The sequence below is a fragment of the Diabrotica virgifera genome, chromosome 2 (genome assembly GCF_917563875.1).
Source record: "Diabrotica virgifera virgifera chromosome 2, PGI_DIABVI_V3a".
Lineage (NCBI taxonomy): Eukaryota > Metazoa > Arthropoda > Insecta > Coleoptera > Chrysomelidae > Diabrotica > Diabrotica virgifera.
In genome coordinates, this window is record NC_065444.1 from 132,435,462 (window position 1) to 132,450,399 (window position 14,938).

The 14,938-nt window shown below is 32.0% G+C and overlaps 1 protein-coding gene across 2 annotated transcripts in view; it reads left to right on the forward strand.

The window, feature by feature from the left end:
• LOC114330384 (uncharacterized) overlaps positions 1–14,938 on the forward strand; it is a 519,460-nt gene that overhangs the window by 432,774 nt on the left and 71,748 nt on the right. For both annotated transcript variants that reach the window (XM_050642801.1, XM_028279724.2), the window contains exon 6: positions 10,708–11,014. In XM_050642801.1, the coding sequence (XP_050498758.1) occupies positions 10,708–11,014 (307 nt within the window). The remainder of the gene's footprint in view (positions 1–10,707; positions 11,015–14,938) is intronic.

Sequence of the window (14,938 nt, forward strand, 5' to 3'; positions counted from 1 at the left end):
ATTTCTTGTGTGGTCCCTCAGAGTGCAACCTTTCTTTCTTCTTAACAAATTCATTTTGGCAGATTGTCTACGGTAACTGTATTGTTTTCGAAGTGCCCAAGTTTCACTTCTAATAAATTAGCAATGACAATAAAATAGAACGAGAAGTTGAAACGCGAATAAAGGGGGAAACAGATCTTTCTTTACAATGCAATATCTAGTGAAGTAAATGTGATCAAAAACTAATAAGAATAAATAAGGCCTAAGCACCAAGCCTTGGTGCAATCCTACTTTTACATGAACTTTATCAGTCTCTCCCATACCTATCCTAACACTAGTTGTTGCTCCCTCATACTCAATATATACATATCCCTCAAAATCTTTACATATTCACCGGAAACTCCTTTCTTATTGAGTGCCCACTACTGAACCCCTTGAGGAACTCTATCATATGCTTCTCAAGATCAATGAATACCATGGGAGCATTTGTTTCTTTATTCCTTTATTTTTCTATCAACTGCCTTATAATGAAAATTGCATCTGTTGTTGATCTGCATTTCGGTTTCCGCACGTATCCGTCTATCAATTTCTCGCTTCCCGTGACCCGTCAAAATGGCCCAGTCAAAACAGCCCCGTCAAAATAGCCCGGATACAAAATAGCCTTGACAAAATAGCCCGTAAACAAAATAGCCCCGACAAAATAGATCGCACACAAAATAGCCCCGGTCAAGACAGCCCCGGCTAAAACAGCCCCAGCGAAAACACCCCCAATAAAAGGTTCTGCCTTTTAACGGAGTACCATTTATTTTAAATCACTATTCTAATTGGGAAATAAGCCACACCACAATTTAACTTAAAAAATTATTCTATTAACGTTTCGACTTCCACTTCGGATGGCGTTGTCAAAATACAAAATATTAATAAATTAAACAAAAATGTTGTTGCTTTAGTAAAAGAATTCTTCTAATAATTTAATTTAATCTGACTCATTCATATCGGCAATTCAGACATACAGTATGGTGCAAATGAAAGGAATAAATTCATTATTTCGTAAACCCGCAACGTTAAGGAAAAATCCTTTTGGTATATATGTCATACAATGACGTCATCCATCTGGGCGTGATGACGTAATCGATGATTTTTTAAATGAGAATAGGGGTCGTGTGCTAGCTCATTTGAAATGTTATTTAATTCTCTATTCAGTAATATAAACAATTACGTAATTATTCATACAAGGTATCCAAAAACTTTTTTTAATTTAAATTATTTGACAAAAAAAGAAGAATGTATGTAATTTATTTAATTCAAAATACATTTTACTGTTGTCAGAAAATAGAAAAAAAATGTTTATTTGACAAATAAATATTGCTTTTCCCTTAAATTAAATGTTCAAACTTCCAAGAGGCAGATGGCTGGCGGGAGCTGGCTTGAACATTGAATTTAATCGAAAAGCAGAACACATTTAATCGAAACAGAAGCCAGGGTTCGAGTTCCCTGAAAAGACCATTTTTATTTAATGTGGTTAAGATAAACATCTGAATAGGGGGTAATTACCATTTCCGAAAAAATGTATTTTTAGCTTTTTTGTCGGGGCTATTTTGTGGGCGAGCTATTATTCCGCGGCTATTTTGTCTGCAGTCTATTTTGTCGGAACTATTTTGTGTGCGGGATATTATGTCGGGGTTATTTTGTCGGAGCTTTTGCGACGGGGCTATTTTGACGGGGTATCCTCTCTCCCATATTTTCCTGGTGTGACTAAGTAGTTTTATGGCCATGTGGTTTGTACATTATTGTTATCATATTTCTCTTGCTTTTGAAAATAGGTAATAATATACTGCTTCTCCATTTATCTGGCATTTGTCCAACTTCCATAATTCTATTAAATAAACCTGTTAGCCAACTTGTTCCTGTCTCTCCTAGCGTTCTCAACAATTCTCCAGAAATATCACCTGGTCCAACTGCTTTTCCTTTCTTTATTTTTGAAGTGATTGAACCAATTCCCGTTTTATCTAACAATAAAACACTGAAAACGTTTGTTTTCTATACTTCCACAAAATTTATTATAACTAAGTGACTACAGCTGTTTCGGCAGAGTGCCTTTCTCAAGTGATATAGTTTACAATGTGTTTGCCTTATTCAAATTCGGGCTCAAATTCTGCATATTCAAAATAAAGGCCTTAAGCTATCTTTTTTTAGAATCTATGGAAATTAATAAACTGAAAAATACAGATATAATTCTGAATGACCAACTCGAGACAAACAGCTCCCCACTCCTCAACCTCTTCAGTTGAAGACTTAAAAAGGCAAACACATTGTAAACTATATCACTTGAGAAAGGCACTCTGCCGAAACAGCTGTAGTCACTTAGTTATAATAAATTTTGTGGAAGTATAGAAAACAAACGTTTTCAGTGTTTTATTGTTAGATAAAATGAACTTCCATCAAGTAACGGTCGAATCCATCAATTATTTACAATTCCCGTTTGTTAGTTTGGTGACAATAGGGAACTTGCATAAAATTTTAAATTCGAAAGAAATGGTATAAATCACAACAGAACATAATTTAGAACCTGTATCAAAAATAAAAAAGTTTTGTTTGTCTTTCGTTTGGCCCCTAAAGACGACTCAAAATTCAACTCATACCAGCCACCCCAAAACGCGTCGTGACGTCACTGGGTTGTATGTTTACATTCTACACCAATTGTATATATAATTTTGGATTAGACATTATAAACGTCAGTAGAAAATACAATTATGTGACGTTACAAATATTTTTGATCGTTTGAACTATTCATAGAAAATTTGTACTTTTACAAAATGGTTTTATTTTCAATAGTAAACCTTTTTTCCTTTCCTTCAAAAACTGTATCAAACTGCAATCTCAACAAACTGGTATATTTTTTTACAGTGACATACGATAAATGTCATTAGAATATAAATATTTTTCCTTTATTCCCCGACGACGATCTGGCTAAATACCCAGTAGGTGGAGGCCAATAAACTAAAGAAGAAGAAGAAGAATATACGTAAATATAACCTTAAACTGAACCACATAGTCAAACTCTGTGACGTCACGGGTCGTTTGAACTATTTTAAGATAAAGAAGACTTTAAATTTGTACTTCTAAGTTATTATGAGTTTTTGAAGCGTGAAATTTTGGAAATCTCATTTTTATACAAAACTGAACATTATTATGTAATAAAAAAAATGTGCAAGTTCCCTATTGCTGTTACTGTCTTCGTTCACTAAACTGGTTTTCTGTCAAATTCGTCATTTAACAAATTGTCAAGGTACTTTTTCCACCTTTTTTGACATCCTTTTCGTGAGTTAGTAGCTTAGAATTAGAATTAGCCACTTTTTATATAATTTTCTCTTCTCTTTTTTTCTTGTACTTCTTTTAACCACGAAGTACAAGACCACCACGAAATTTCTTTATCTTTAAACTTCTTTCCTGACGTTTTCTTAAGTATTTCAATAGCAGTATCTCTAATGACGCTGGCCATCTTATTCCAAATTGTATTGGGGCTTCCTTTCATACATTCGTTCAACTATTCTTGTCGTGAATAGACCTTCTTTCTCGTCTATTAACATCCACCACTTGATTCTTTGTGGTCTACGATATTTTAGTTTAGTTTCGCTTTTTATTTCGATTTTTAGCACAAGCAAGTTATTTTGTTTGCTTATTGTCTCACTATTACATTACATTCATGTACCGGGTGTCCCAATAAGAATGACGCTCGGCCATATCTCAGGAACCGTTTATAGTACAGCTTTGGAGAAAAAAATTTATAACAAAAGTTGCCTCGAGAAAAGCCTGGAAATTATTTTCATAATTGTAAGTCCACCGCTAGAGGGCGTAATTGAATATCAAAAATTAAAAAATCGAAATTTTACAAAATTTGCCTAATGAAAGGGCACTGGAAATCCGATTATCGTATTCTTCATAAAATTCTGCGCATATTTTATTTCACAAGTTTAAGTCTACTTGTGCAAATAAAAGGTGGGGGTGAGTGGGAACCTTGTTATGAAAAAATCGCTGTAAGTCCGGTTCTGCTTAATCGATTTTTGCAAACTTGGTCTTGTTGAAAACAGCTCTTTTTCGTCAATGTAATAGTTATAATTTGGAAACAGCCTATTACGTAATATGCCGGCCAGGAGGCACTATTTATTTTGTTTTTAAAAATCTAGTTTTCTTTGGAAAATATTAAATACACGTATGTATTTTTTTCCTGTATTACAAAATTATACCAAATTAGCAACATAATACCGAAAACCGCATGTCTATACCTTTTTTCTATCTCGAGATATCTTAAGAAACGTGTAAATTTTAAACATAATTGTTGCTGTCATTTAAGTGGAAATATATAGAAGCAAGTAGTGTGCTATGGAAAAAAACAAAGAAACATTTTCCAGATGTCACCGTATATAATAAATCAAAACAAAATATGAAAAACTCTACTACTGGGGTGACGTCTTTGGGGATATTTTATTGCATATATTCTAGCCGCAATAGTTGCATTTCTTATGCATTCAAATAATGTGGCTATCATGTCAAATGCTTCTTAGTTTGTAAGAATCATCTTGAATTTCACTCTGTATAAATTTTATATAAAATTTAATAGAAACAAACCGCAACAAACCATTAATGAACAAATTTTTATGTTTTACTGATTTGACACATAATTTGACACATGATGGCTTTTTGTTAATACTTCTAATAGTTCTATTTTTTTCCATAGCACACTACTTGTTTCCACTTTGACTTCCTAACTTAGTTTACCGGTTACAATAACAGTTATGTATTTATCTTAGTTGGGAATAGGATAATTGATATTAAAATATAATGAAATAAAAATTAAAAATTTATGTAGAAAATCTGACGTTTTTACATTTTCTACGATTCATCGAGAGAAAAGCAAATGCGCGGAGGCAACAATTCATAAAAATTTACATATTACCGCTATTTTTTTGGTATTATTTTAAGTATAAACTGTTTAAAATATATTTATTTCGTTAAAATCATAATAATAGAAGTATAACTTCTTACTCGCGTACAAAGTACACACTCTCTTTTTTTGTTATATTTTATAGTGTTATTTTTCTTATTGTTGTTTTGATTTATTATATACGGTGACATCTGGACAATGTTCCTTTGTTTTTTTTCCATAGCACACTACGTGCTTCTACATATTTCCACTTATATGACAGCAACAGTTATGTTTAAAATTTACACGTTTCTTAAGATATCTCGAGATAGAAAAAAAGGTATCTACATGCGGTTTTCGGTATTCTGTTGCTAATTTGGTCTAATTTTGTAATACAGGAAAAAAATACATACTTGTATTTAATTTTTTGAAATAATAACGTTGACGAAAAGGAGCTGTTTTCAACAAGACCAAGTTTGTAAAAATCGATTAAGCAGAACCGGACTTACAGCGATTATTTCATAACAAGGTTCCCACTCACCCCCACCTCTTATTTGCATAGGTAGACTTAAACTTGTGAAATAAAATATGCACAGAATTGTATGAAGAATACGATGATTGGATTTCCAGTGCCCGTTCATTAGGCAAATTTTGTAAAATTTCGATTTTTTAATTTTTGATATTCAATTACGCCCTCTAGCGGTGGACTTACAATTATGAAAATAATTTTCAGGCTTTTCTCGGGGCAACTTTTGTTATAAAAATTTTTTCCCAAAGCTGTAGTATAAACGGTTCCTGAGATATGGCCGAGATCCATTCTTATTGGGACACCCGGTACATATATCTTCCTTTCTTATCATGAAATAAATAATCTATTTGGGAGTGATTTTGTCCACTTAAACGTAACTCTTTACGTGATAAGTTGAGTATCGCTCCTTGGAAAGAATGTATTAACAATTGCCATATCCAATGCTGTTGTAAATTGAAGCATATCAGCTCCAACTTCATTTCTAGTTCCAAAGCCTAGTCTTGTATCCTGTCTTGGATTGGTTCACATGTGCATTAAAATCACCTCCTATCGTAATTTTCTCCTCTGATGGAAGTATGTCTCAGTATGTCTCCTAATTGATATATTATGATCATTTCCTTTCATTCTTACCCAGCCCTGTTTGAGGGGATACACACACACACAACATTCAATACTTCTTTATCAATTACAAAATTCACTGGCATTACTCTATTACTCACTCTTATAACTTCTACTACCTTCTCTTTCATTTCACTATCAGCAAGTATACCAACTAAATTCCTAGTGTTACTTTTCGCGACATACCACAATTTGTATCCTTCGCCTAGTTCTTTCGCCCTTTGTCCTTTCTACCTAGTTTCTTGAAAGAGAGATCAAAAACTTTGTTTAGCGAATCTACTAACTACACACTCTTACCTGTAAGACTACCAAGACTCCAAGACCCTATCCTAATTTTTCTAACTTGTAATAGTCCTTACCCGGCAGTACCAGATTAAGAATCTTAAGGCCCCTAGGTAACCCAGCTATGACGTATCTTAAGAAACTGCACACACATTTTAAGCACACTTCTTTATTTGAGTATAACTCAGTTTCGAAAAAACACACAAAACACCAAATACTGAGTTCACTGACTCTATCACCGACGCTGTCAACCGACGGCTCAGCTTAATAATTAGCTTATCCAAAATTGGTAGATACTAGATACGTTTCAACCTTTAACTTTTCTATACCCTGTAGAAAAACTTTATTGGAACTATCATCATCAAAATGAAGTTTTCTTGCTTGCTTTCGTTTACTCTAGTCGGAATATTCAGAGTATTGTAGATCGCAGACCTTTTGCTCGTATTAAGCAAAATGATCTCTTAGGGAATTTTAACAACTCCAAAAGTGAATTTGGAAGCTGAACTTCAGTCTGAAGTTCAATCTCTTCTCTCTGTTCTGTAATGATTTACTGTCAGCGTTGATGCGTTCTAAAATTGTTGCTCAAAACTCATTCGTTATGAATAGAGAGCGGAATATATGCAAAGTGCATATAGTTGCATATATTGCATATTTTCAGACAACAAACACAACATTGCATATTTAAGCTAAACACGATTTATTTTGCATATTTTAAAAATAAATTATATAAAAGTTTAAAAGTTTAAAATTTTCCTCTCTTAGTTGGAATTTTATAACTTCGATATGAACGAGCTCGTTATTTATCTATCTATCGCTCATCTGGACTTTCCCATTACTACCTGAATTTAACAATTATGGGTGTTCCCAGAAAAATATTATTTTATTAGCGTAGCAAGTCGTAGGTACCTACCTGCTTTTAAGGGTCTAATAATTATTTTGTCAGTTTCCGGCCAAACATTTGTTTAAAGTAAACGTTGTTATCGTATTTAGTGTTTTTGAAGTGATTGGTAAATATTAAATTTAAATATGTCTACCATTCAAAAAAGTGCTTGGATAAAGTGTTTTCCCGAATTAAAGCTAAGTGGAGACAAAGTATTTTGCAAGGCCTGTTCCAAAATCGTAAGTTACATTCATTTTCACATTTCATTTTTTAAATGAGGAACTGACAAACAAAAGCATCATGTCCCACAAAAGAAATTTTTCTGGAAAGAGTGTTTTTATTCGACAAATTCGCTTTTACTTCTATAAAGACGGACATAGAGAGAAGCATCAAAATACAAAAATCCATCAAATTGTAGACAATTCCGCTTTTGTTCTTCAGCTTAAGTAACGTACTTTGTTCTTTAAGTAACGTACAAATTGCTAAAGAACTTATGTTCATAAAAGTTCATTTTAGTTTTTTACCAGATCTAATAAAGTCATTAGAACAAAGGAATTTACAATTAAGTGATTCGGTTAATCTTGTTAACACTTTTTCTGCTCATTGTCAAAAAATTCCCGGAAATACAGGGATTACAATTAGAAATAAATTAAAAAATGTTTTAGAAAAAAATGAGGGCTTCGATTGTTTGAGGAAAGTTGTACGTATTTTTGAAGGCAACTTTTCTGAAGATCTTACGACTTAATATATTGTTTTATTTTTGAGTATTTTTAATATGCATTTGCATATTTAGACAAATTTAGAAAAAATACCTGCATATTTGTAGTAAAAGTAATGCATATATATGCGCATATTTTGGTAATGTTGTGTTGCATATATTCCGCTCTCTAGTTATGAATGTTTCTTTTTTTACAATTGTTTCAACAAACACTTAGCCTTATGAACTTTTTCAGCTTTCTGATTAGTAGATTCAGCAAGATTTTCTCTAAAGAGCAGATTTAAAGGCGTAGTTACCCTTAGACAAAGCTCTTATTGCATCATCTCTTGCACTCTATCTAGTGCTGCTTGTTCTTTTAAGGACCAGATCATGGTGAATGGGATGGTTTAGTGGATTTTCATTTAAGCATATTATCATAAGTTCCCAACGGTGGGTAGAAGCTGAAAAAAAGTTGTACACGGGCTGAACAAACCCAAAATACAATATTGCTCCAACGCATCTTTCAGCAGCACTTACTCCAACTAAATTAAGCGAGTGTGTGGCACAAGGAATGTAAATTGCAAGTTTGTTAATTTTAGATAAATGAGTCTGGAGACCATTGTATTTGCCTGACATTTGCTGTGTTGTCGTATGATTGCCCCCTCATGTCGTTTACATTAATGCCTTAGTTATTTAAAAAGGTCAAAACAACAGAAGAAACATTTTTTCCAGTATGGCTACTTATGGGTATGAATGTGAGAAAACTCTCATACACTTTACCATTAGATGAACTAACATACATCTTATCTTAATATCTTAATATAAGAGTCAATATGAGACAAATCTGGTATTTAATCGACAATTAAAGCGTAGTATTTGGCTTTCTTAATTTCTTTAAAAATTGTATTCAAAACGGGTTTTCCCGTTACTTCTTTAAAATGACTGCATATCGTAAATTAAACATTTGCATAAACCCTTAAACGCCCAACCTTTTTTAGGTTTCATGTACGCCCAAGGGTGGGTAAAAAATGTCCACGTCGAAAATAGCTAATATATTTATTGAAAGTTATTGGAAATGGATTAAACTAAAGAATCTTATGCTTAATAAACAAATCATCTTCTAAAATATTAAAATAAACAATTTACAAACCTTACAACAAAATTACAATGTACATCAAAATTAACATACCAGTAAAAGCCATTAATTCATATTTGTCGATTTTCTCAACATTCTTCCTTTCAGCCTCCTCATTGGCGGATAATTATGTCGATAATATAATTATACGTCGATAATTATATGGATTGTGTGACTACTAACGAGAAATTATAGAGAAACCTAGTAACAAGTTTTACCAACGGTGTACTTTTTATGCCAACCCCTATTTAACACAAGATATTACTTTTATTTTCAAAAATCTCGGTAAAACCAAATTACCATTCGATAAAGGGCTGTATTTTTAACAATAAATAATTTTTGAAAAATTTTTAAACACGTAATAAATATGTTACAAGGGAATACGCATAATGTGGACATTTTTTACCCACCCTTAGGCGTTTAAGGGTTAAGTGACCTAATCCTCCTGGAGGGTTAGAATAAAATAGTTATCAATCTGATGTGCACATTTGCAAAATCATCTCCTGCACCTAACTACAACGACATTAGTCATTCTCTTCCAAAAAAACAAAGTAAAACTAAGAAGAAATAGGAGCTTAAATGATAGAGCGAAAGGCATGGGTGGTGAGGGAGAGGGTAGCGAGGGGCGCTTTCTTCCTCTTGCTTTGACCACAACTCTTACTGACAGGGTGATAGGCAGTAGTGTTCCTTCTACCAAAGGGCATTCATTAGCGACTCATTCTCACAACATAGACTTTCTATGTGAACAAAAGTATGCATTGTAATGTAATTTTATACGTCCACCATCACTTTTATGGTATTGCGCGATATTTAAATTTTTCAACATATTATTATGATTTATAGTTTTTATTTAATTCTAATTATTATTTTTTCGTTTTGGGCCCTGCGAGGCCCCCTTTGAGGTCGAGGACCCTAGGCAACTGTCTACTTTGCCTAATGGTTAATCCGGCACTGTTACCCGGAAATCCGAATGGAGGCTCATTTGCTTTTGTTATATTGGAGAAGGTCTTTTTATTATTATGACCTCAAAATATTTTTGGACATTTGATGACTGAATGCCTTTTCTATCAGCATCATATCCTGCACCATTTAGGCAACACGCCACCAATACAATCAAAGTTTTAGAGCAATATTAAAAAAACCGGTTTGATTTTACAAGTTTGACACCCCATAACTTTTTCTGGGGGCACTTTTGCATATCGGTAAGTTAGATCCAATTGACTTACTTCTTTCTCGAAATTGTGCTATAATTTATGACCCATATTTTTGCGACAACCTGTATAAAATTTATATAAATTTAATTTAGCTATAACTTCGAAAATGTGGCATTTCAAAAAGAAAAATATACAGAGGGATCTGTTTCATATAACTAAATTCATTATATTTACAGACGAACGAAAAATCTTAAAATAATATCTCACAAACCCTCACAAACCAAAATTTATATATAATACTTAAATCTGTGTATAAAACATTACCTTTACAAACAGAAAAGTGGTATTTCAAAAAGTATAATTTTGGAAATGAACAAATGCTAAACTATTAAAAAAGGTATACTATTATTCTGGAAAATGGTAATGGTGTAAATAATAATCATTAATTAAAGTGTCTAATTGTAATGTATGAATTTTTTTATGTCTAAAAAAATTTATATTGTTTTCAGCTTGCCTTTAGGACCTGCAAAACTCTCCGCGATAACAAGCTTCTCCAAACTTTCCGAACGCTACATCTCGACCCTCGATCTTCACAGTTTCTTGGGCTTCGTTTGGAGGTAATGCGTTGCCTCGCGGCATCTGCAGAAAATTATCCTTTACAAGATGCCGAAAATCAGGTTGTAGGTTTAGTTTGTGATACCCTAAAAGAGTACAAATGTTTGGAAGAATGCCAAGAACTGAGAAACTACGCGTGCGAAGCGACTAAAGTGGCTTGGATGATGGTTTGTCAGGTGCCTCCTTACGAATTAGACACAGGTAAGTTTTATCGATACAAAATTCAACATATTTTATACTGACACTCATTTTCATTATATTTTATATTGTGTTAGTACCAACGGATTATACACATTTATATCATACGGCACTCAGAATTTACGGTCGGTTACCACGTGCATGGCGCTCAATATTATTACTTAAAAATAACAGCTTAGTAATAAAATAATGATAAAAATTTCTTCGGGATCTTGTAGGGGGGCATTAAACTTTGATTTAGTCACTTTCTGACTTTCATAATAATAACTTTTAACCGAGTTATTAAGCCTTTAGTCCAGAAAGCCACTGCGCATCCGCTAGGAAAAATATTCTAATTCGGATTTTTTCCACAATCTTACTGAAAAAGGACTCCTTTTAACAAATTTGCATGTTGCCAGGACCAAAAGGTGGTCAAAAATTTTTTAAACGTTTTTTTTTGTTTTTTTCCTAAAAATTATTTTTTTTGCATGGAAAAGTTTTTTTAGGTTTTTTGGATCATTCCAAACAGAAAAGGTCTTTAGTGACTTTTCTCTAAAAATGATAGTTTTTGACATATAAGCGATTAAAAATTGAAAAATTGCGAAATCGGCCATTTTTAACCTTCAAAAACTATGTGAAAAACTGAAAATTTGAATGTTGCCAAGGTAGGTAGATATTCTTTAAACATCGATTGATGAAATCCCGAAGAGTTTTTTGCAATACAATATTCAAAACTCCTTTGTTTTTTAATTGCTAATCAAGCGTGCGCGACACTATTTTCCACCGACAGTATGGTGCAAATGAAAGGAATAAATTCGTTATTTCGTAAACCGGCGACTTTAATAAAAAATCCCGAAACAGGTCGATTTTTATTTTTAAGTTATGATATTGTGGCATATATGGTATACTAGTGACGTCATCCATCTGGGCGTGATGACGTAATCTATGATTTTTTTAAATGAGAATAGGGGTAGTGTGGTAGCTCATTTGAAAGGTTCTTCAATTCTCTATTCAGTAATGTAAAAATTTACATAATTATTTATACAAGGTGTCCTTCTACTTCTTCTTTTGTCAAATAATTAATTTAATAAAAAAATTTTGGACACCCTGTATAAATAATTATGTAAATGTTTATATTACTGAATAGAGAATTGAAGAACCTTTCAAATGAGCTGGCACACGACCCCTATTCTCATTAAAAAAAATCATCGATTACGTCATCACGTCCAGATGTATGACGTCACTAGTATACCATATATGCCACAATATCATAACTTAAAAATAAAAATCGACCTGTTTCGGGATTTTTCCTTAAAGTCGCCGGTTTACGAAATAACGAATTTATTCCTTTCATTTGCACCATACTGTCGGTGGAAAATAGTGTCGCGCACGCTTGATTAGCAATTAAAAAACAAAGGAGTTTTGAATATTGTATTGCAAAAAACTCTTCGGGATTTCATTAATTGATGTTTAAAGAATATCCACCTACCTTGGCAACATTCAAATTTTCAGTTTTTCACATAGTTTTTGAGGGTTAAAAATGGCCGATTTCGCAATTTTTCAATTTTTAATGGCTTATATGTCAAAAACTATCATTTTTAGAGAAAAGTCACTAAAGACCTTTTCTGTTTGAAATGATCCAAAAAACCTAAAAAAACTTTTTTCCGTGCAAAAAAAATAATTTTAGGAAAAAAACAAAAAAAAACGTTTAAAAAATTTTTGACCACCTTTTGGTCCTAGCAACATGCAAATTTGTTAAAAGGAGTCCTTTTTGAGTAAGACTGTGCAAAAAATCCGAATTAGAATATTTTTCCTAGCAGATGCGTAGTGGCTTTCTGGACTACTTGAAAATCGCCATTTTTCGTTTTTTTCAATTTTAAATTGCTTATAACTCGAAAACGATCAATTTTAGAGAAAAATTATAAGAGACCCTTTTTACCCAGAATGGTCCAAAAAATCTACAAAAAAATTATGCGGGCCAAAAATATTGATTTTTACAGTTTGATTAAAAAAAAATTTTTTTTAAAATTTGGTCCACTTTTCACGTGGGCGACTTCTTGAACCTTATTCTGGGATGTCTCACGAATGTAATTATGCAAAAAAATCTCATGGCAATATTTTTCCCCACGAACCCGCCGTTTTCGCCTTGGCTAACAAGTTTATTGCATTTATTAAAAGGTATGTTCTTTGATTTGTATAGTGGTATAAATTGTACAGATTATAGTCATATAGATAATACGTAAATCATTTTTTTATTATAGCGCCATCTATCAACAACTAAAATAAATGTTATAAATTATAATAATGGAGTTTATTTGTAGTGGAGTTTATTATTTGTAGCAAATAATTGTACATAATATAAATAAACTCAGTTTAGATTTTGATTATATATTAAATAACACTAATTGATTTTAAAATTTACAAAAAGGAATCAAATATAGTCTTTTCGCTCATCTGTCTCCAAATTTGGGCTCCTTCTCACTAATTCAGTTACTGTTAAATGTTGTTTATCGGACCTATGAAAATCTCTCATAAAATTCAAGAAAAGATTGCGAAACATTTCCCATAAGGTCTTCTGGCTGGAATTCGGTTTCTATGAGAATTATCATGACTTTTTGAATGAGTTTTATCCATTTTTACAATAAATTTTACAATTTAAATATCTATAAGTGACATTTCAAATAATTTTTGACAATTTTGACAATGAGTATAACCACCGACGTACCTTTTTTTCTGTCACTTTCATTTAATGCGAAAAACGGCAACGCACTGAAAAAAGCGTCTGAGAAGCACCATACTATATATTCTTTTTCTCATCAGCATCTGTCAGTGCGTCACAGTTTTTCGATTTCTTTCTAACGCATTAAATTGTATGCGACAGAAAAAAAGGCACGTCGGTGATTACAGACATTTATAACATTTATTCTAGTTGTCGATAGATTGCGCTATAATCGAAAAAAAGTTATTTACGAATTATATAATATATCCACGAATATAATCTGTACAATTTATAAGACTATACAAATCAAAGAAAATACCATTTTATAAATGCAATAAACACAATTGATTTGTTTTTATGCCAAATTGCAAATAAAATGTGACAACTGTCAGATTTAACTAAAATGTCATGTTAGAATAAATGTTATAAATGTGTATTATCACGGACTTACTTTTTTTTCTATCATTTGTGACGCACTGAAAAATGCTCATGAAAAGGACCATACACACCATATTTATATAGAAAGGTTTAAAATTATGGAATAAATCCATTTTTTTAGAATAACCAACTTTGGAGAAATATACAGAGGCAGTTCCATTTTTATTTTTAAATTATGAATTTTTGACATAAATATATGCCATTATAGTGACATCCATTTAACGAAGATGATGTAATCGATTATTTTTTTTTAAATGGCAATAGGGTCGGGTGGTAGCTAATTTGAAAGGTTATTCAATTATCTATTCAGTAATATAAATATTAACATCATTACAGCGTGGCCAAAAATAATTTTTAAATTAAATTAATTGTCGCAAAAAGAAGAAAATATGTAATTTTCATATGAATAAGGGCCATTCCATTTCAAATCACTCAACTTTGGAGCAAAAAAAATTTTGGACCTCCGATTTGTCTGAAAATTGGTATATAGCTTCTACGGGACGTAAAAATTAGATATTTAAGGTCAAAAAATGTTCTTCTTTTTTTCTCAAAATGTTATTTTATGCGATTTTACAGTGATTTGGTGTTTATTTATACAAATTTGCATTTTCTATCGTAAAGTATCAATGGAAAACATAATATTTTAATAGAAGGGACTCAAAAATGTCATTATATGGCATTATAACAAGTTACTTTGATTCAAAACAAGCTTTTGATCAAATTTTATAGTGTAGAAAACGTTAAAATACCGTTTTTTACATTTTTCTCCATTTCCAAAATACATCATAATC